The sequence below is a fragment of the Hypanus sabinus genome, chromosome 19 (genome assembly GCF_030144855.1).
Source record: "Hypanus sabinus isolate sHypSab1 chromosome 19, sHypSab1.hap1, whole genome shotgun sequence".
In the NCBI taxonomy this organism is placed as follows: Eukaryota; Metazoa; Chordata; class Chondrichthyes; order Myliobatiformes; family Dasyatidae; genus Hypanus; species Hypanus sabinus.
The window spans coordinates 53,751,782-53,773,233 of record NC_082724.1 but is presented as its reverse complement, the minus strand read 5'-3'; the positions used below and the strand labels follow the sequence as shown (position 1 = coordinate 53,773,233).

General features: G+C 43.2%; 1 protein-coding gene across 1 annotated transcript in view; it reads right to left on the bottom strand.

Annotated features, from left to right (window-relative positions):
• The window catches only part of grip2b (glutamate receptor interacting protein 2b), a 146,597-nt gene that overhangs the window by 57,271 nt on the left and 67,874 nt on the right, over positions 1 to 21,452 (bottom strand). Inside the window, exons 12-13 of the mRNA XM_059944303.1 lie at positions 9,391 to 9,577; positions 4,357 to 4,502 (exon numbers count right to left, since the gene is read on the bottom strand). Coding sequence (XP_059800286.1) covers positions 4,357 to 4,502; positions 9,391 to 9,577 — 333 coding nt within the window. The remainder of the gene's footprint in view (positions 1 to 4,356; positions 4,503 to 9,390; positions 9,578 to 21,452) is intronic.

Here is a 21,452-nt window from a genome sequence, read left to right as displayed (position 1 = left end):
ATGTTGAGCACAGTTGTATGTGCACACATCACCAAAATACCATGCTGTATTTCCACCATGTAATTGTGTAAGCTGTGGAATTCATTGCTACAGATGGCTCATTTAAAATCAAAGTTAATAGATTCTTGATTAATTAAAAGCTTCAAAGGGTACTAGGAGAACACAGGAGAATGGGATTGAGAGGGATAGTAAATAAGCCATTCTGGAATGGCAGAGTCGACTTGATGGGGAGAATGGCCTAATTCTTCTAATTTTTATGCCTTAATAAAAATTCATGTTTCAAGCAGTAGGAGACCTGAAGTTTGGGGGTCACTGTTTCATGAGGCCTCTCAGCCCATTCTGCCTGAGTCTGTTCTTAGAAAGATCAATTTAATTATTCCCATTCTCCTACATTTTCTCATTGTCTTACAACCATCCTTACCCTATTAATTCCCAATTCATTTCCTGATACAAAGTTACTAGTAAATGCCCAACTGTCATCTTGTCAAGCAGTGCATTGCAAATCAGACATTTCATTGGCTCATTCCCCGCCGGCTGCTTTGCCCATTACTGTACACATGTGTCCTCTGCTGGTTGCACTCCAGGACTCCAACAGGCTTCCTTACTTATTACATTGAGTTTCTCCTTCACCTATGTGCCCCAATTCCATCATCTCCATACAATTAAGGTTACCATCCTTAGGAGTGTTCAAGTAACCTTCTCCCCTCCAAAGCGCCAAGAACAAGCCTACTTTTCACTTTCTCTCTCTCTCTCTCTCTCTCTCTCTCTCTCTCTCTCTCTCTCTCTCAAACATACACACACACTTACACTGAATGGAACTTTTAAGAAGGACCCTTAACCTCTCAATCTCCCTCATCATGACCCTTGCACCTGATTGTCTGCCTGCACTTCACTGTCTCTGCACTATAACCCTGCATTCTGTAATTGCATTTCCCTTCGTACTACCTCGATGTACTGATGTTCGGAATCATCATGCAAAATAAAGATTTTTACTGTACACATGCGATAGTGACAATAATAAACCAATTTCACACACACATACACGAAGGCACGCAGGTGCATGTGCACACACATACAGTAGACACATGCACAAATAATATACACAAGAGATTCTACAGATGCTGAAAATCCAAGCAACACAAAATAAGTGCTGGAGGAACTCAACAGGCCAAGCAGCATCTATGGAGAGGAATAAACAGTTGATATTTTGGGCTGAAACTCCTCATCCAAAAATAATGAAGAGACTCAGTCAGAGACATCGATTGTTTGTTCTCCTCCATGGATGCTGCCTGGCCCACTGAGTTCCTCTGCCATTTTGTGTGACACACACAAAGATACACACACATACATGGATTATGGGTGCACACATACAGATACACGCACACAGAGGCACAAATAACCACACCACCTGATACAAATATACATGTACCCATGGTCGTAGGCACATACACACATGAATACAAAGATGTACATAAAGGTACTCACAAACATTTGACAATATAAATACAGATGCACATTACACACTAACACACACACATACATGATTACTTGAACACTTCTTTAGCTAAAGAAGTGATTGGCATTTTGATTGCTGTTTAGCCACAGAAACAATCATTAGCTTCTGCAACAGATGGGGACAGTGGAGATTCAAGATTCAGGATTCAAAATGGTTTCATGTCATTTCCAGTACACAAGTAAAAAGGAGAATGAAACAATTATTACACCGGATCTGATGCAGCATATAAAAACACACTAAGATAAAGAAACCAACAATAAAAAAAATACATACATATTTAAGATAGCTTATATACATAGATTGACTATATACCCATGGAGTAACATTAGGTACCAGAGTATCTGTGCATAAAGTGACTCTGATAGGAAATGATAGGGTGAGTTATTGGGTGGGGTTGTTTGATCAGCCTTACTGCTTGGGGAAAGTAACTGTTTTTGAGTCTGGTGGTCTTGGCAGGGATGCTACGTGGCCTCCTGATGGGAGCGGGACAAACAGTCCATGAGTAGGGTGGGTCAAATCCTTTATGATATTGCTTATCTTTTCTGCCACCTTTCTGCATATATGCCCTTGATGTTGGGTAGGCTGCTGCTGGTGATGTGTTGGGTAGTTGTGACTACCTGTTGTCAAGCCTTCCTGTCCACTGCAGGGCAGTTTCCACAACTGTTTGGCCATGCAGTTCTGTGTGAGCAGAGTGTACAGCAATGGGCTCAGCACACAGACCTGAGGGCCACCTGCGTTGAGGATGATGGGAGGTACATTGTGACTATCTGAGGTCTGTTGGTTAGGAAGTCCGACACCCAGTCACACAGTGATGTACTTAAACAGAGGAATAGGAGTTTTTTCACCAAGGTCTGTGGGACAGTAGTGTTGAATGCCGATCTGAAATCCAGAACTGGCATTCTGATAAGAGTGTCATTGTTTTCCAGGTGTGTCAGAGCCAGGCGCATAACAGATACTACGGTAACTGACGTAGAGTGGTTCTGCCAGCAAGCATATTGGTGTGTGTCCAGTGCAGTGGGAATGGAGGGTTTGATGTGTCTCCTTACCAGCCTTTTGGAGCACTTCATCATGATTGGTGTCAGAGCCACCAGGCAATAGTCGTTTAGTTCCTAAGGTTAGAGTTCTTTGGTACAGGGATGATGACAGCTGATTTGAAGCATGCGGGGACAGAAGCAATGAGTGAAGTGTTGAAGATGTTCGAGAAGACATCAGATGAGCTGGTGCACACACTCTTTGAGTACTCAGCCTGGGACGCTGTCTAGACAAGCAGCTTTACTGGGGTTGACTCTAGTTTTTGTAGGTGGCTTTGTGTTGCTAGCCTCAAAGTGTGCACAGAAGGTGTTTAGAGCATCTGGAAGGGAGGATCACTGGTACAGTCAACGCCGTTTTTCCTTGCGTGATGGCTAATGTCCTTGATGCCCAGCCACATACGCTGGGGATTGTTATCAGACAGGTGTTTCTGCGTGCAGGCTATCTTTGCCAATGCTGAGGTTTCTCCTGCCTGTTCCACCAGACTTGAAGGCAGGATCCTTCAGGCAGGCTTTTGGTTTGGAATATATCTCTGCTGCAAGGGTATCACAGTGACGATGATATTATTGTTGTTACAGCAAGCCAGAAGGTAAATGGGATGTCTTGGAGCAAGAGGACCTGACCAGGAGAACAACAGTGTGTGATGGTGAAACCCACATTCACTCTCCAAACATTAAACAGCAGGAATGTGGGCTCACTATGGAGATCTGTGTAGGAACATGTTACCTCTCCACCCACTGATCGTGGACTCAGGCTCAAGAACTGAACCTGTTCTATGATATATTTTCTATACCAACCTCACTTCGCAATCAGCTGATTACCATATAAGAATATCTGGGCCCATTTAAATTTCACAGAAATATTTTGTCTAATAGGTCTGATCTCCATCTCCCAGTTTCCTTCTTGTTCTTATCAGAACTCAGGAACTGGTCATCAGCCGGTCAGGGACAACATTCCTCTCATGTCACCTTCCTGGTCCTGGTTTTGATTCCTATCTTTCAGGGAAGTCTCACAGGGAAGGTTTTGATTCCCTTCTGAGGGGCTAGTTACTTGGTCAAGGCTCAGTTAAATCTTGTAAATAGGGATCCCATCTGTGTCGCCAAATTGTTAGGGAATTTTCTTTTCCCGAACAAGACTTAGACCCAGGTATTTATTTGGAGACCCTATTTATGTGACATGGAGAGTCATCCCTCTGGGATGCCCCAACTCCATTTACAATCAGTACACGCACCCTCTTCAAGACACCTAAGTCACGTAACTTTGTGGTGTACAGCTGCAAGCTGGAGAGCAGCACCACATAATCTTATGTCTATAGCAGTAAGGCAGGGGATAGATCCATGATTTTCTGCTGATCCAGATATTAAGTAATACAGACACACAATTCTATGGTCTCACAAAGATATTTACCCAACTCCAGTTGGCTAAAATCCTCCACAGAACCTTAACTTCCAGTAAGGTGTCTGGGATTTCCACCTTCTAAGCCATATTATCTTACAAATCCCAGGGAATTCTGAGGAAAATCCCCATCACATGAAACTCTCAGAGATCAGAATTTGGAGAAAGCCAGGCCTTCATGAACCCAAGTTAGGTTTTGCCTCAGTCAAAACATTGACCCTTGTTTTCATTCCAGATTTGTGTCAGTCAGACTTAGGGAAGTTGCTCTGTGACCTTCGTTCTAGGAACTGGTTGCACAGATGGGAACACTTACTGGAGCAGTAGACGAGCCATATTGGGATTGGTAATCTCATTAAAGGCCTGCTCTTTGTCCCCCAAATGGATCTCGCAGACAAATTTCAAGCGTCCGTGCATACCTGCCACGTCGAACTCTATCTCCAGTGAAACTTTGTTTGCAAGTGCTGCATCCCGCAGTAACTGGTTAGCTTCCTCCAGTGTTCCATCCTCGGTTGCCATGCCGTTAATGGAGAGCACACGATCTCCCACTTGCACTAGCCCACACCTGGATTGAGGAGTTAGCCGATGGGAAAGTTCCAGGAAAGGGAAAAGGAACAATGATAGGAGGTTATTGGATTCCAACCCATAAATGATTGAGTATCTCAGAAACCGTGTGCTCCCACTGTTAAACAACCTGCCTTTAAATCACACCTCCAGCAACACAGCAAATCTGTTTAAACCAAGCAAGTGTTGTCAACATCGTCATGTGGGAATTTATGCAGGCAGCTTATGCACAATCTGATCCCAAATCCAAAACCACAATAAACAAAGTACCTTCAGTCAATATATGTCAAAGATAACCATTAAAGGATAAATGATCAGGTTAATTTAGAGAACTTCTCTTGTCTTCTTCAAAACTGGACAGTGTACAAGTGAAACTTGTGCATTGAAAAGTTACTGATGAATATAAAAGAGGCAAGTGGAGTAATGTTGTAGTGCCCAATTGGTTTATCCCTCACTAAGTAACTGGGATAAGGGAGAAGGTCATTCAGGCTTTGGAGCAGGATCTTTCCCAGCACATCTCTCATATATTCTGATGAAACTGTACCCTGTTTCTCTCTCCCTAGATACTTCCTGATTCATTCACTGTTCTTATTGCAGGATTCCAAGATCGGCAGCACTTTGCTGTTTTACACCGTGAATCAGTGCTTTGAACACCTAGGACCTTTTTGCCTCCCTGACATGATCTCTCAGATTATCACTAACGTTTAGAACACCATAGGACCATAACACTGCTTCTTCCCTCAGGCTGAGAGACTAGGTCTCGTCATTAGTACAGTGAGATGTTTACTGCTTACCTGTGCTGTGCACTGAATGCATTTTGATTTATATTTTTAAAACTTATTTATGATAATATTTTGGTTTGTGTTCTGTGCGTAATATATCTTTGTGGGTGCACCAAGATGCAGAGGAGCACTGTTTCATTTGGTTGTATATATGTACAGTCAGATGACAATAAAGCTGAACTTGAACCTGACAAAGGAGCAGAAATAGGCAATTCGTCTCATTGAGTCTGTCCACCATTCGATTATGGCTGATTTATTATCCCTCCCAACTCCATTCTCCTGCCTTCTCTCCATTAGCTTTGATGCCCTTACAAATCAAGCAGCTACGAACCTCTGCTTTAAATATACTCAATGACTTAGTCTGTGGCAACGTATTCCACAGAATCACCACCCTCCGGTTAAGGAAAATCCTCCTCACCTCTGTGCTAAAAGGACATCTTTCTATTTTGAAGCTGTGCGCTGGTCCTGCACTCCCTCCACTGTAGGAAAGATCCTCCCCTCGTCCACTCTACCCACATCTTTCAATATTAATCGAAAGAGGAAGTTCTTTTTGATTTCCATCTTAAACACTACTTCACACTAATTTTTAAACATTTTTTTTGACTGGTTATGGATGCAGAGTTCTGCTACTGAAAGACGTTAATGAATAAGCTAGTAATTTTATAAAAAATTAGCAATTTCGTCATCACTTTTGCTGATATTTGCATTTTATTCTGATTTCTGATGGGACCTGAACTCCTCATTAAGAGGCCAGGCCTCTAGAGGCTTGTTTGGTGACTTAATCACTTTGCAACTCTGCCTCAGGTTGTAGATTTTCCAAGGCACTGCAAAATTAGATACTCACGTTAGTGTGGGCCCTTCCTTAAGGAGAACCCATGAATCTGTGGGGTTTTAATCTCAGTTCAACAGAATCATGATCACTTACGGATTGATTGTAAATTTGTGAGCTAATTTCTAAGGACATACTCTTAAGCTGAAATGGTGAGATTTCAATCCATATCCTTCTAATCACTTGTCTTGTCGGCAGATGACCAAAGAAAGGAGGACTTACATTTAAAATCACAAACATGAGAAAATGTCTCGGCCAGAAATGTCAACTGTCCTCCTTTCCATGGATGCTGCCTGGCCTTCTGAGTTCCTCCAGCATTTTGTGTGTGTTTCTTATATTTAAAATGTTCCTTTTTACTACCTGCACAGCCAAGGACATAGTGTTATGTTCTCAGATATTCTAAGATGTTGTTGAAAGATTCAGTTTTGGAGGAATTGGTCATTGGTTTACTCCATGGAATGAAATACAATGTAAAGCTTTTGTATGAAGCCATGCAGACAGATCATTCCAGATATAAGTACATTGAGGTCCAGTGGCAGAAAAGGAGAAAAAACAGTGCAAGAGTATGATGAAGCAGACTGAAAGATCACGAGTTCATTCTCATCTTGAAAGAGGTCTGTTCATGACTGTGCTAACAGCTGGACAGCAGCTGCCTGTAAGCTTGATAGTGCATGTTTTCAAGATTCTACACCTTCTGTTTGGTAGGAGAGGAGTGAAGGGAGTTGGTCTGGGACAGAAGGGGTCTTTGCTTATGTTGGTGGCTTTTCCAAAGCAGTGGGACATGTAGATGGAGTGAATGGTTGGGAGGCTGGTTTGTGCGATGGACTGGACTGGGCTGCGTTTACAAATCTTTGCAATCTCCTGAGGTCTTTGGCAGATCAGTTGCCGTACCGAGCTGCAATGTATCTGCATAGGATGCTTTCTCTGGTGTGCCCATGAAAACTGGTGAGGGTCATCAGGGGCATGCCAAATTTCCTTAGGCTTCTGAGGAACTGAGGGCTCTCGTGAGCTCTCTTGGCCTTAGCATCTACTTGACTGGACCAGCTCCCTTTCCCTTCTTCAGAATTGTGAAACAAAATCATGAGATCCTTTTTATCCATCTGAGGGGGTGGATGGGGCCTTGCTGTATCAGTAAGTTAGCATTTCATATTCGGTTTCTCATATTTTCTTACAACGCAGAAGAAAGGCACATGAGCCACTGAGACTAGGCTGCATCTCAGAACGTTCCCATCAGCCCTCTTCTCCCATTTATTGCTCTTTGATCTATTCTCTCTCCAATGGTCCTCAATTTTATGCCCCACCCCCACTGATTCTTCGGCCACTTACCTATACCATGAGTAATTTACAGAAATCATTTAATCTACCAACCCACTCATCTCACACGTCTTTACATTGATTTTTTAACCCAGTAATTTCTCCTCTCTCCCCTTTCTCTCTTTTTCCATTCCCCATTGGCTTCCCTCTTATCCCTTCTCCTCACCTGCCCATTTCCTTCCTCCGGTTCCCCTCCTCCTTCCCTCTCTCCTGTGGTCCACTCTCCTCTCTAACAGATTCTTTCTACCTCAGCCCTTTACCTTTCCCATCTATCACTTCTCAGCTTCTCACTTCATCACCCCCTCTCCCTCACCGGGAGTCACCTATCACCTGCCAGCTTGAATTCCTTGCCTTCCCCCACCTTCTTATTCTGGCTTCTTCTCCCTTCCTTCGCAGTCCTGATGAAGGGTCCCGGCCCAAAACATCAGTAATTTTCATTCATTTTCATAGATGCTGCCTGACCTGCTGAATTCCTCCAGCATTTTGTGTGTGTTGCTCTGGATTTCCAGGATTTGCAGAATCTCATGTGCTTATCACACATTTCTGGGCTGCGGTAGGAAAAGGGGACACCTAGGGGAAACTCAATTGGAGACAGAACGTGAAAATGCCACACAGACAGGGCCTATGGCCTGAAGGCAGGAGATAGCATCTCTATCTGCCTGGCCATTGTGTCACCCTACCTCCTTCAGCACTCACTCAGACCCAGAGTACGTCATGTAACATGAGCACTGTTCTATCATAGGCATGCTAGTGCACAATATGTCAAATTCCAGACTGCCGATTACAAAGGCTGCTCTTCTCTTGTGCTGTGGGAGGCATCAAGTCAATAATTTTATGCTCAGCTCTTCAATCTGCCATCAGCGTCTGGGGTCCGATCGATTAGTGAACGATTTCAGTGTGTCATGTAGCTGCAAATGAATTCAAAATGCTCGTGCAACCCAGTCCTTTCAATGCCAGACAGTAATTTGACTCAGCCACCGAAAGATCATAACAAAGAATATAGACCCGCAACCATAATAATTAGCACATGGAGATAATTACTGAGCAAAATGTTACATCGTATTTATTCAATAGATTTCAGTGTATTTACCCTTAGCTTAACCAAAGCAGAAAATAAACGAATACTTATTTTGAACAAACTTTATCCTTCTTTCACGACGACAATGTTCCCGTAGGATATGGTATTAGCTGATTCGAATCCCTCTCCAGTTTCACTCCTCTCTATATCTGTAATCATCTCTGTTCCTGAAGCCTTCTGTATCTGCCCTATTCCTGCCACACGAGCACCCCCATTTTTAGTTCTTCCATCAACTCATCCTTACTACCCTCTGTTCTTAGTTGTAAAGACTGCCTGGTCAATCACATGACCCAGCCTCCCTTGCATTAACCCCATCTGCACTTCCCACTGCCTCATAAAAGCAGCCAATGTAAAAACCTCCTTTCACCCTGGTACTCTCTATTTTGCCCTCATCCTGTCTGGCAGAAGATACAAAAGCACATACAACCAGGCTCAAGGGCAGCTTTTATCTCACTGTTATAAACTCTTGAATGGACCACTCATTAGCAAAAGATGAACACTTGATCTCTCAACCTACCTTGTCGTGGCCCTTGCACTTTATGTCTATCTGCATTGTACTTTCTTTAACTGTACACTATATTATGCATTCTGTGTTTCCTTTTTGCTACCTCACTATGGAATGAATTATCTGATGGCATGTGAAGTGATATTGTATCTTAGTACATGTGATAATAATAATGTAAAGCCAATTTAAGATCCCCTTGCACCTTTGTCCTGATTTTGCTCGGCTGTCTTAATACCATCTCATTAGCTTGGCATGAACACTCATCTAATTATTGTTCTGTGGACAAGCTGCCGAGCGAGGATTGTGCTTTGTAAAGCAAGTTGTCAGTCTGGTTTTGTTTCTCAGTGGTTATCGACAGACAATAACATCAGAATGCCTAACCTTTCCGCAGGACTGTCTGGCTCGATAAATCGTACGAGCGGCGGAGAAGAAAGGGGCTCGGTGGCAAAGATTCCTCCCTGAAGCTGCAACCCAAATCCGTTCAGTGGATCGCCCTTTAGAAATATTTCCGTGGTCTCTGTGTGCACGATTTGTCCTCCTAGGCCAATAGTGCTCGAGGCTAGTGACACTGGAGAGCAAAAACGTCAGGGTTAAGCACCATGGACAGTGACATTCAGAGTCATAGAGTAATGCAGCATTTCGGCCCAACATGTCTATGCCAATCTGAGCTTGTCTGCTTTGCCTACACTAGGCCCATATCTCTCTAAACCATTCCTATCCAAGTGTCCTTTAAATGTTGTTTTTTTACCTTCCTCAACTACTCCCTCTGGGAGTTTGTTCCATAGACGCACCATATTCTGCATGAAAAAATTGCCCCCTCAAAATTTTGCCTCTCACTTTACAACAAGAACAGATCTTTAACATTGTCAGAGCCCCACTGATACCTTACGTTGAGGAAAGGGTCACAAAGTGATTGAACCACAATCAAGTGACCCAGCAATAAGCCACTTAATCTTCCTCCTTTTGACACAGCCATTCCCTGCCTCATTCCAATAACTTGAGCCTGCTAACTGACGCCTTTGGACATGCTCTGAATGCTCGCAGTGAAGGGGGGATTGGGCTCATGACACCATAGTGTCCCTGATTAGTTCTGTGGTATCCAGCCAGCACGTGCCACGCAGTGGGATGCACTGCCTTTCAGACAGACAACTAAACCGAAACACCATCTGCTCCCTCAAGAAATCTCCTGGCAACTGCCCCACAGATTCACCACTAAGTACAGGATGTCCTATTGCCTCATTGTGATTGTTAGGGCTCTGCAGATTTTGCTTCATTTGCAACACCTCCAAAGAACCTCAGCTGTGTGGATGCCTTGTGTCTGGATAGTCAAAGACACAGCCCCATCTCAAGCACCAGGCCCTTTCTGAATCAGTTTCCCTTGGCAATGCAGCACGGTGGTGCTATAGGGATGTGGGACAGGCATTGCTCCCCATGCTCAGCTCCTTCCGGTGCGAGAGGTCAACAAGGGCTTCTGTAACTGGGCATCCTCACAACTGCATCAGTTCTTTATTTGCCCTCTCCTCAGTACACTGACTTCCTCCCCTACACAGTACCCCACTCCACAAGCACATTGCTGTGCTGTACACATCCCTCAAACACACTGCCCATTCTACACACCTCTCCCCAACACAACACCAAACACACTGCCCATTCTACACACCTCTCCCCAACACAACACCAAACACACTGCCCATTCTACACACCTCTCCCCAACACAGCACCAAACACACTGCCCATTCTACACACCTCTCCCCAACACAGCACCAAACACACTGCCCATTCTACACACCTCTCCCCAACACAGCACCAAACACACTGCCCATTCTACACACCTCTCCCCAACACAACACCAAACACACTGCCCATTCTACACACCTCTCCTCAACACAACACCAAACACACTGCCCATTCTACACACCTCTCCCCAACACAGCACCAAACACATTGCCCATTCTACACACCTCTCACCAACACAGCACCAAACACACTGCCCATTCTACACACCTCTCCCCAACACAACACCAAACACACTGCCCATTCTACACACCTCTCCCCAACACAACACCAAACACACTGCCCATTCTACACACCTCTCCCCAACACAGCACCAAACACACTGCCCATTCTACACACCCATCTGCAACACAGTACCCCACTCACCAAACACACTGTCCCACTAGACACACCTCTCTCCAACACACTGCACCATTATACACACCCCTCCCCAACACAGTACCCCACTCACCAAACACACTGTCCCACTATACACACCTCTCCCCCACACACTGCACCATTATACACACCCCTCCCCAACACAGTACCCCACTCACCAAACACACTGTCCCACTATACACACCTCTCCCCAACACACTGCACCATCATACACACCCCTCCCCAACACAGTACCCGACTCACCAAACATACTGGCCCATTATACACACCCCTCCTTAATACAGCACATCACTCACCAAATACACTGCCCCACTATACACACCTCTCCCCAATACTATACCCCACTATACACTCCCCTCCCCAACACAGTACCCCACTCACCAAACACACTGTCCCACTAGACACACCTCTCCCCAACACAGCACCAAACACACTGCCCATTCTACACACCTCTCCCCAACACAACACCAAACACACTGCCCATTCTACACACCTCTCCTCAACACAACACCAAACACACTGCCCATTCTACACACCTCTCCCCAACACAGCACCAAACACATTGCCCATTCTACACACCTCTCACCAACACAGCACCAAACACACTGCCCATTCTACACACCTCTCCCCAACACAACACCAAACACACTGCCCATTCTACACACCTCTCCCCAACACAACACCAAACACACTGCCCATTCTACACACCTCTCCCCAACACAGCACCAAACACACTGCCCATTCTACACACCCATCTGCAACACAGTACCCCACTCACCAAACACACTGTCCCACTAGACACACCTCTCTCCAACACACTGCACCATTATACACACCCCTCCCCAACACAGTACCCCACTCACCAAACACACTGTCCCACTATACACACCTCTCCCCAACACACTGCACCATTATACACACCCCTCCCCAACACAGTACCCCACTCACCAAACACACTGTCCCACTATACACACCTCTTTCCAACACACTGCACCATTATACACACCCCTCCCCAACACAGTACCCCACTCACCAAACACACTGTCCCACTATACACACCTCTCCCCCACACACTGCACCATTATACACACCCCTCCCCAACACAGTACCCCACTCACCAAACACACTGTCCCACTATACACACCTCTCCCCAACACACTGCACCATTATACACACCCCTCCCCAACACAGTACCCCACTCACCAAACACACTGTCCCACTATACACACCTCTTTCCAACACACTGCACCATTATACACACCCCTCCCCAACACAGTACCCCACTCACCAAACACACTGTCCCACTATACACACCTCTCCCCCACACACTGCACCATTATACACACCCCTCCCCAACACAGTACCCCACTCACCAAACACACTGTCCCACTATACACACCTCTCCCCAATACTATACCCCACTATACACTCCCCTCCCCAACACAGTACCCCACTCACCAAACACACTGTCCCACTAGACACACCTCTCCCCAACACACTGCACCATTATACACACCCCTCCCCAACACAGTACCCGACTCACCAAACACACTGCCCCACTATACACACCTCTCCCCGATACTATACCCCACTATACACTCCCCTCCCTTACACAGTACCCCACTCCACACGCTGCCCTGTCACACACACTTCTCCCCAACACAGTGCCCCACTCCACAAACACACTACTCTGTGATACACGTCTCTCAAACACATTGCCTCATTATACACACCTTTCCCCAACACGGTACCCCACTCACCAAACACACTGCTCTGCTATACACATCGACCCCAACACCATGTTCCACTAAACACAGTGTCCCACTCATTGAAAACACTGCCTCATTATACACAGCTCCCCAAAACATTGGCCCACTTCCTGACCAGTGTTCTGCTGTGCACATTCCCACAGTAAACTGCCCTTCTCCATGAATACACCATCCTGTTAAACATACCCCCAAACTCAACCAGAATACTCTGACCCTAAATACTATGAATACCCCTTAATGCTGACACCTTTTCCCATCCCTGTCTTGCTTGATACACATTGACTGCTTTCAGAGCAAATTGTTGCATTTTGTGAACTCATTGGCTCTCCTTGAAACAGCGGCACCACTCCAAAACAGTCACCCCCCCCCCACCCAAACATGACACATTACCCACAATGCACTGGCTCCAACCTAATGCCATGGGATCGGAGTCAGGTTTAATATCACTGGCCTATGTCCTGAAATTTGTCACTTTGCGGCAGCAGGATATTGTAATACATAATAATAAAACTATAAATTACAGTAAGAAAATATATTTAAAAAAGATTAAATAAGTAGTGCAAAAAGGGAGCAAAAATAATGTGAGGTTGTGTATATTGTGTTAATTGTAAGTACGGAGGAAGAACTACAAAACTTTAGTTGTTGAAGTGCAAAAATGGGTCTATCTATCAATTGCAAAAAGACAGAATGTTTGGTGATATCCAAAAAGAAGGAGAATCCTGTCTGCAGGCTGAGAATAAATGGGGAAGACATAAAACAAGTTCAGAACTTTTGCTACTTAGGAAGCTGGGTGACATCAGATGGCAGGAGCGACATGGACATCAAAAGAAAAATAGAGATGGCAAAAGACACCTTTAAAAGAATGAAGAATATTCTGACCAACACTAAACTAGGCATGACAACCCGCCTGTTACGTTTATCTAGTTACGTTATATGGCTCAGAATGTTGGACAATATCTAGTAACATAAGGAAACGAATTGAAGCAGCAGAGATGTGGTTTTTGAGGAGCATGCAAAGAATATCATGGATGAAACGAATATCTAACGAGGAAGTCATGAACAGAGCAAGCACAAAAAGAGAAATATTGTATGAGATCATGAAAAGGCAATGTGACTTCATTGGACATGTGATTAGGAGAGAGGAATTAGGATGCACCGTAATTATGGGGAAGATTGAAAGGAAGAAAGCAAGAGGAAGCTAAAGACAAATGATGATGGAGACAACAGCCAGAGAACTGGAAATGAATACCAATGAATTGAACAGCAGTGTGTGGGCCATGGCAGTCAAAGCTCAAACTGGGCATCTCTCCTGAAGATGATGATGATGAGTGTATATTGGTTTATTTTCCCATTCAGAAATCTGATGGTGGAGGGGAGGAAGCTGTCCCTAAAATGTTGAGTGTCTTCCCACCCTTCACAAATATTCCCTTCCTGCACGTCACTCCCCTGACCCTGAACACCCATCCATGCATGCAATGAAAACCTGTTTGGCTCACTCCTAATCTTCCTGTCCCTGACTGTGCACCCCTGGGCAACTGGCAGCATTGAGGGTCTGAGGGATAGGGTCTTACTGGGAAGGGGCAAGTGTTCCAGGGAATGGATGTCCCAGGAAACGGAAGGGTATCCTGGGCAGTAAAACATCTTTCAAATTGAGAGGGTCTGGGGACGGAAGATCCTTAGGAATGAGGGTGCTGAATGAAGGGAGTAAGCTTGATTGGGACTAATATTGTTGTGCTGATGTTCCCACCTACTGTAACACATCAATAAATTACTTCAGAACATCTGCCTTTGGGTTTTATTCTGTCGAGCCTCCAAATGTTTACAGTTCAAAGTAAATTTATTATCTCAGTACATATATGTCACCATATACTACCTTGAAATGTGTTTTCTTGCAGACATTCACAGACGAACAGAGAATACAATAGAATCAATGAGAAACTACACAAAAAGAGTGACAACCAACAAATTTTTAAAATAAAGCTCCCCAAAAAGGAGTCCCTAAAAATCCATCTCCTCTGAAACAAAAAACTTCAAATGAAAGCACAACACTCAGGGCCTTAAAACAGGTAGATTTTAGTACATTTTTTTCCATTTGATTTAATTTTATGCCAGGGAAGATGGCTGTTTCTTTTCCTACTTATTAATTGCCTCTGGATGTCAAGCTAACAGCCAGTGCTGGGTTCAGCATCTTCCCACGCTCTGTCCTAATGATAGCAATATGCCTTGCCAATCAAATGGGTTCAACAGTGAAGTTGCTAGAATTATTCATAACTCAGTCCAATCCATTTACTATCTGCCATCCTCAAGCTGCAAAGACTTGCTGAGTCATAGATTTTAAATTTAATCAATCACCATTTTCACTTTTATGTGGTTTAGGTAATTGTTATAGATTCCAGGCATTCAACCAACAGAGGCCAGGAGCTCACTGAGTAACATTGCTTACACCCTATTTCAACTAACACCACTCAAAGGGGTGGATGCGCCATTTAACTCATTAATGTTCAAGGGATTTTGCTAACATCTGCCTGACAAGAGCACTTGCTGATCGATTAGTAATTATTTTAACAGCACTCCAAACAGAATTTATTTTGTGAAGCCAGCCGAGGGATTTTGTCTTCGATATCTGCAGATAAATTTTACCAGATTACTTGAAAACATGGATAAAAATGGACCAAAGTTAATTCTGATCAGCTTCTACCATCCTGGTGGTCACGCGGTCACTAATGGGTAGGGATCTACAGGGAGTGGCAGAGTGAATAGAGTTGTTACCTTACCTCATAACTCCAATGACACAGGTTCAATTCTGACCTCTAGTGCCCCCCCCCCCGTGGAGTTCGTACATTTTCCCTGTGATCCAGTTTCCTCCCCCATCTCAAAGACACGCGCGTCAGAAGGTTAATTGGCTGCAGTGAGTGGAAGAATCTGGGACGAATTGGGACTGCATGTTAGCATAACTGTTAATGCAATCATTTTACAGCAATCACCAATTATTGTTCGATTCCTGCTGCTGTTTACAAAGAGTTAGTAATTTCTTCCTGCTAGTTTCATCTCACATTCCAGAGATGTACAGATTAGGGTGAGTAAAACGTGGGCATACTATGTTGGTGCTGTAAGCATGGCTACCCCAGGACAATCCTTGCCAACCTGATTTGATGCAAAGGACGCATTCCAATGCATGCTTCGATGTACCTGTGACAAATAAAGCAATCCTCTCTTTAACCTTCATCTTAGGGTTAATACACTGTTAATGGCAAGACCCTAACGAGTGGCAGAAGGATCATGGGGTCCAAGCCCATAGCTCCCTGAAAGTGGCTACATAGGTTAATAGGGTGGTTAAGAAGCCACTTGGCATGTTTGTCTTTATTAGTCAATGAATTGAGCTCAAGATTTGGGAAGGTATGTTGCAGTTTTGCAAAAATCTAGTTAGGCCACATCTGGAGTATTGCATTCAGTTGTGGTGGCCCCATTATAGGAAGGATGTCGAGGCTTTGGAGAGGGCAGTAGGGTTTAGTTTCGTTGGGTATTTGATAACTAATTTAATTAGTTTAGCATAACATTATGGGCTGAAGGGCCTATTCCTGTGCTGTACTGTCCTATGTTCTATTAGTGTAGGATTATGGTAAACGGGTGTTTGATGGTCAGCATGAAATCAATGGACCGAAAGGCCTGTTTTCATGCTGTATATCTCCATGAATAGATATAAAGAGATACAGAAACATTTGCGGAATCAAATGGCCATAAACATCAGTTGTGTCACTACAGACTCCCCTCACAATACATCACATCTCAAATTATTCTTTGATTCTAATTCTAAAAGCTGTTTTCTTAAAAAAAACATTGCATTCAAATGCTATCAGGAGTCTGGTCCATGCTAACTGTATCCAAGCTCTTTGAGGACTATCCTTCATACTAACTACATTCAAGGTCTCTCAGGGATATGTTCTATACTAACCTTATCCAGGATCTCCCAAGAATCTGCTCCTTATTAACTGTCTCCAAGATCTCTCTGGGATTTGCTCCATACTAATGGTAGACAAAATCACATTAGATGTCTTCTCCAAACCAACTGTTTCCCAGCTTTCCCAGGATTGTGATTCATTGAGCACAAACATAGTGATATATACACTTGCTTTGTGTGTGTGTGTATTTATTTAGTTAGTTAGTTTGTTAGTTAGTAAGTACAAGGGGTACATAATAAAGTGGTCACTAAGTGTTTGTGGTCTTCTTCTGTTGCTGTAAGCCATCCACTTCAAGGTTCAATGTGTTGTGCATTCAGAAATGCTCTGCACACCACTGCTGTAATGTACGGTTGTATAAGTTGCTGTTGCCTTCTTAACAGCTTGAATCAGTTTGGGCATTCCCCTCTGACCTCTGTCATTAACAAGACATTTTTACCTACAGAACTAACACTCACTGAATGATTTGTTTTGTTTTTTGCACCATTCTCTGTAAACTCTAGACCAGTGGTTCCCAACGTGGTTACGCTCCACAGGGGGGTAATTTGATTTTTAAGGGGGGCAATTCGAGAATGAGTTATTAACAGTGAATTTTTTCTAGTAAGTCTGTGTGAGTATGAGTGTGTGTGCAAGTTAATACATATGTGTATATACTGTATGCATACATAAAAATACTTGTGTGTATGTACATGTGTAATTGCGTATGTTCTGTATATATAGTGTATCACCATCGTTACAACCATCAAATGGCTTTCATAATTAAATTAATGAATTGACTGATGTAGGAAGGAACGAATGAACAAGTCCAAACGCGTAAGAAACTCGTACGAGGTCGCGCCAATGCTGCTTTTTGCATTAGCTTTCGGCTCTTGGTGGTGTGAAGGTGTGTACATTGCGTCATCTCTTTTAAACAGTGTATCTGTCTTTGTATGCTGTTGAAACTAATCGGCATTGTTTTATTTATTTATTATTATTATTATTTTAATATCACTTAATGTTTTTTTTTACAATTTCTTAGTAATTTCTTCCTCAGAACTTTAACAGTCCTTTGGTTCTTTTATTTTTCTCTTTCATGAATGCCATGTTCTTTGGAAGCTTGTTTAAACCAAGTTATTGGTCTTTTAGGCTTCCTCCAGGTGAATAGGAGTTCACTTTTTGAATAATAAGAATTATATATCACCACAGGGGGCATCAGGATTTTAGAGGTGATTAGGTGGGGCATGGCCAAAAAAAGGTTGGGAACCTAGACTCTAGACCCTAGTGTTTACAGAGTTTCTGTAAACTGTAGAGACAGTTGTGTGTGAAAATCCCAGGAGATCAGCAGTTTCTGAGATACTCAAACCAGCTTGGCTGATACCAACAAATATTCCCTGTAAATTTATTGTCAAGGTACATATGTCACCATATATAACCCTGAGATTCATTTTCTTGCATGCATGCTCAATAAACACATAATATAACCATAATAGAATCAATGAAAGACTTCACCAACTTGGGTGCTAAACCAGAGTGCAAAAGACAACAAGCAGTTCTAATACAAAAATAAATAAATATTATTAATAATAACAACAACAATAAATCAATAAGCAATAAATACTGAAAACATGAGATGAATAATATTTGAAAGTGAGTTCATAGTTTGGGGGAACATTGTCGGTGATGGGGCAAGTGAATTTGTGTGACGTTATCCCATTTGGTTCAAGAGCCTAATTCAACCCCTCCCCTTTAATATGCACCAAATCATCACTGGTGTAGACAATTGGTTTTAGAAGTCACATAATTAGTTGAATAGAGATTACTGGTTAAGTCAGTATTTAACAGATGCACTGTTGGCAGCAAATACAGTCTTGAGAACGCATGGATTGCTCTCTATCAGCTTTGCACATCTGGAAACTGCAATTTTTCCCCATTTTTCTTTACAAAACTGCTCACGCTCTCTCAGATTGCATAGGGATTATGACTGAATAGCCCTTTTCAAGTCCAGCCACAAATTCTCATTGGATTGAGGTCTGGACTTGACTTGGCCACTCCAGGACATTAACTTTGTTGTTTTTAAGCCATTCCTGTGTAGCTTTAGCTTTATGCTTGGAGTCATTGTCTTGCTGGAAAACAAATCTTCTCCCAAGTTGCAGTTCTCTTGAAGACTGCATTAGGTTTTTCTCCAGGATTTCTCTGTATTTTGCTGAATTTACTTTACCCTCTACCTTCACAAGCCTTTCAGGCTCTGCTACAGTGAAGCATCCCCAAAGCATCATGCAGCCACCACCATGCTTTACAGTAGGGATGGTGAGTTTTCGATGATGTGCGGTGTTTGGCTTATGCATTTAGTCAGATAGTCAAAAAGTTCAGTTTTGGTTTCATCAGACCATAAAACCTTCTTCCAGTTGAATTCAGAGTCTCCCACTTGTCTTCTGACAAACTCTAGCCAAGATTTCATGTGGATCTTTTTCAACAGTGGCTTTCTCTTTACCACTCTCCCAGAAGGCTGTGACTAGTGAAGCGCCCGGACAACAGTTGTTGAATGCACAGTCTCTCCCATCTCAGCCACTGCAGCTTGTAACTCCTCCAGAGTTGTCATAGGTCTCTTGGTGGTCTCCCTCACTGGTCCCTTTCTTGGACAGTTTCACAATTTTTAAGGATGGCCTGCTCTAGGCAGATTTACAGCTGTGCCCTATTCTTTCCATTTCTTGATGATTGACTTAACTTACTCCAAGGGTTATTCAGTGGCTTGGAAATTTTCTTGTATCCATCTCCTGGCTTGTACTTTTCAATAATCTTTTCACGGAGTTGTTTGGAGTGGTGTTTTACCTTCATGATGTAGTTTTTGCCAGGATACTGACTCACCAGCAGTTGGACCTTCCAGATTGTTACTACAATCAATTGAAACACCTTGACTGCACATAGTGATCTCCATTTAACTAATTACTTGACTTCCAAAACCAGTTGGCTGCACCAGTGATGGTTTGGCGTGTTATATTAAAGAGAGTAAATACTTACGTAAGCAATTATTTTATGCTTTATATTTGTAATTAATTTAGATCACTTTGTAGGATTCTGTTTTCACTTTGACACAAATGAGTCTTTTTCTGTTGAACAGTGTCAGAAAAGCCAAATTAAATCCACTGTGATTCAATGTTGTAAAATAATAAAACATGAAAACTTCCAAGGGGAGTGAATACTTTTTATAGGGACTGTACATGCTGACGGAGGACAGGTCCTCCAAAATAATAACACCTAGGAATTTAAAGTTGCTAACCCTCTCCATGTCTGATCCTTCGATGTGGACTGGCTCATGGACCTCCAGTTTCCTTCTCATGAAGTCAATAATCAGCTCCTTGATCTTGCTGACATTGAGTAAGAGGTTGTTATTGTTATGACAGCACTCAGCCGGATTTTCAATCTCCCTCCTACATGCTGATTCATCACCACCTAAAACATTGGTATCATCAGAAAACTTGAATATGGTATTGAAGCTGTGCTTAGCCACATGGTCATAAGTATAAAGTGAGTAGAGCAGGGAGCTAAGCATAGAGCCTTGTGATGCACCTGTGCTGATGGAGATCACGGAGGAGGTGTTGTTGTCAATACAAACTAAGTGAGGAAATTGAGGATCCAACTGCACAAGGAGGGACTAAGACCAAAGTCTTGAAGCTGAAGCCAAGGTCTGGAAGCTTGTTGATTAGTTTTGAGGAAATTATGGGTATTGAATGCTGAGCTGTAGTCAATAAAGAGCATCCTGATGTATGTATCCTTGCTGTCCAGATGTTCCAGGGTTGAGTGAAAAGCCAATGAGATGGAATCTACTGTGGACCTGTTGTGTCAGTAGACAAACTGGAGCAGATCCAGGTCGCTTCTCAGACAGGGGTTGATATGTTTCATTACCAACCTCTCAAAGCACTTCATTAGTTTGGATATAAGTGCTACTGGGTGATGGTCATAGAGACAGGTTACTATGTTCTTCTTAGGCACCGGTATAATTGAAGACTTTTAGAAGTAGACGGGTACCATAAACTGCCAAAGCATGAGGTTAAAGATTTCAGTGAACCATCCAGCCAGTTGATCAACAAACATCTTTGGTAATTGGCCATATACCCCTTCTGGGTCAGACGCTTTTTGTGGGTTCACTCTTCTGGATGTTGCTAGCACGTCAGCCTCAGAGACTGAAATCACAGGATCATCAGGGGCTGTGGGAGTTCATGATGGTTCCTCTTTGTTAGGACAGTTGAAGTTATATCTTCACAGAGGTCTAATGTGTTGGGACCTCTGGTGCTACAGGTTATATGCTGATGGTAATTAAGCAGGGATTTCTTCAAACAAGCCTGCTTGAATTCCGTGACTATGATTTGAAATGCATTGGGATGGATTAGTTTCTTGTTTGGAGATGGCATCATGTAGTAACTCAAGTGCTTGATTTATAGTTGGCTGCTGGTGGGATATAAACTCCAGTGAGGATCACTGATGAGAACTCCCAAGGTAAATAGAACAGATGTAATTTAATCATTATGTGTTCAAGGTCAGAGGAACACAAATCAGAGCATCACCGAGA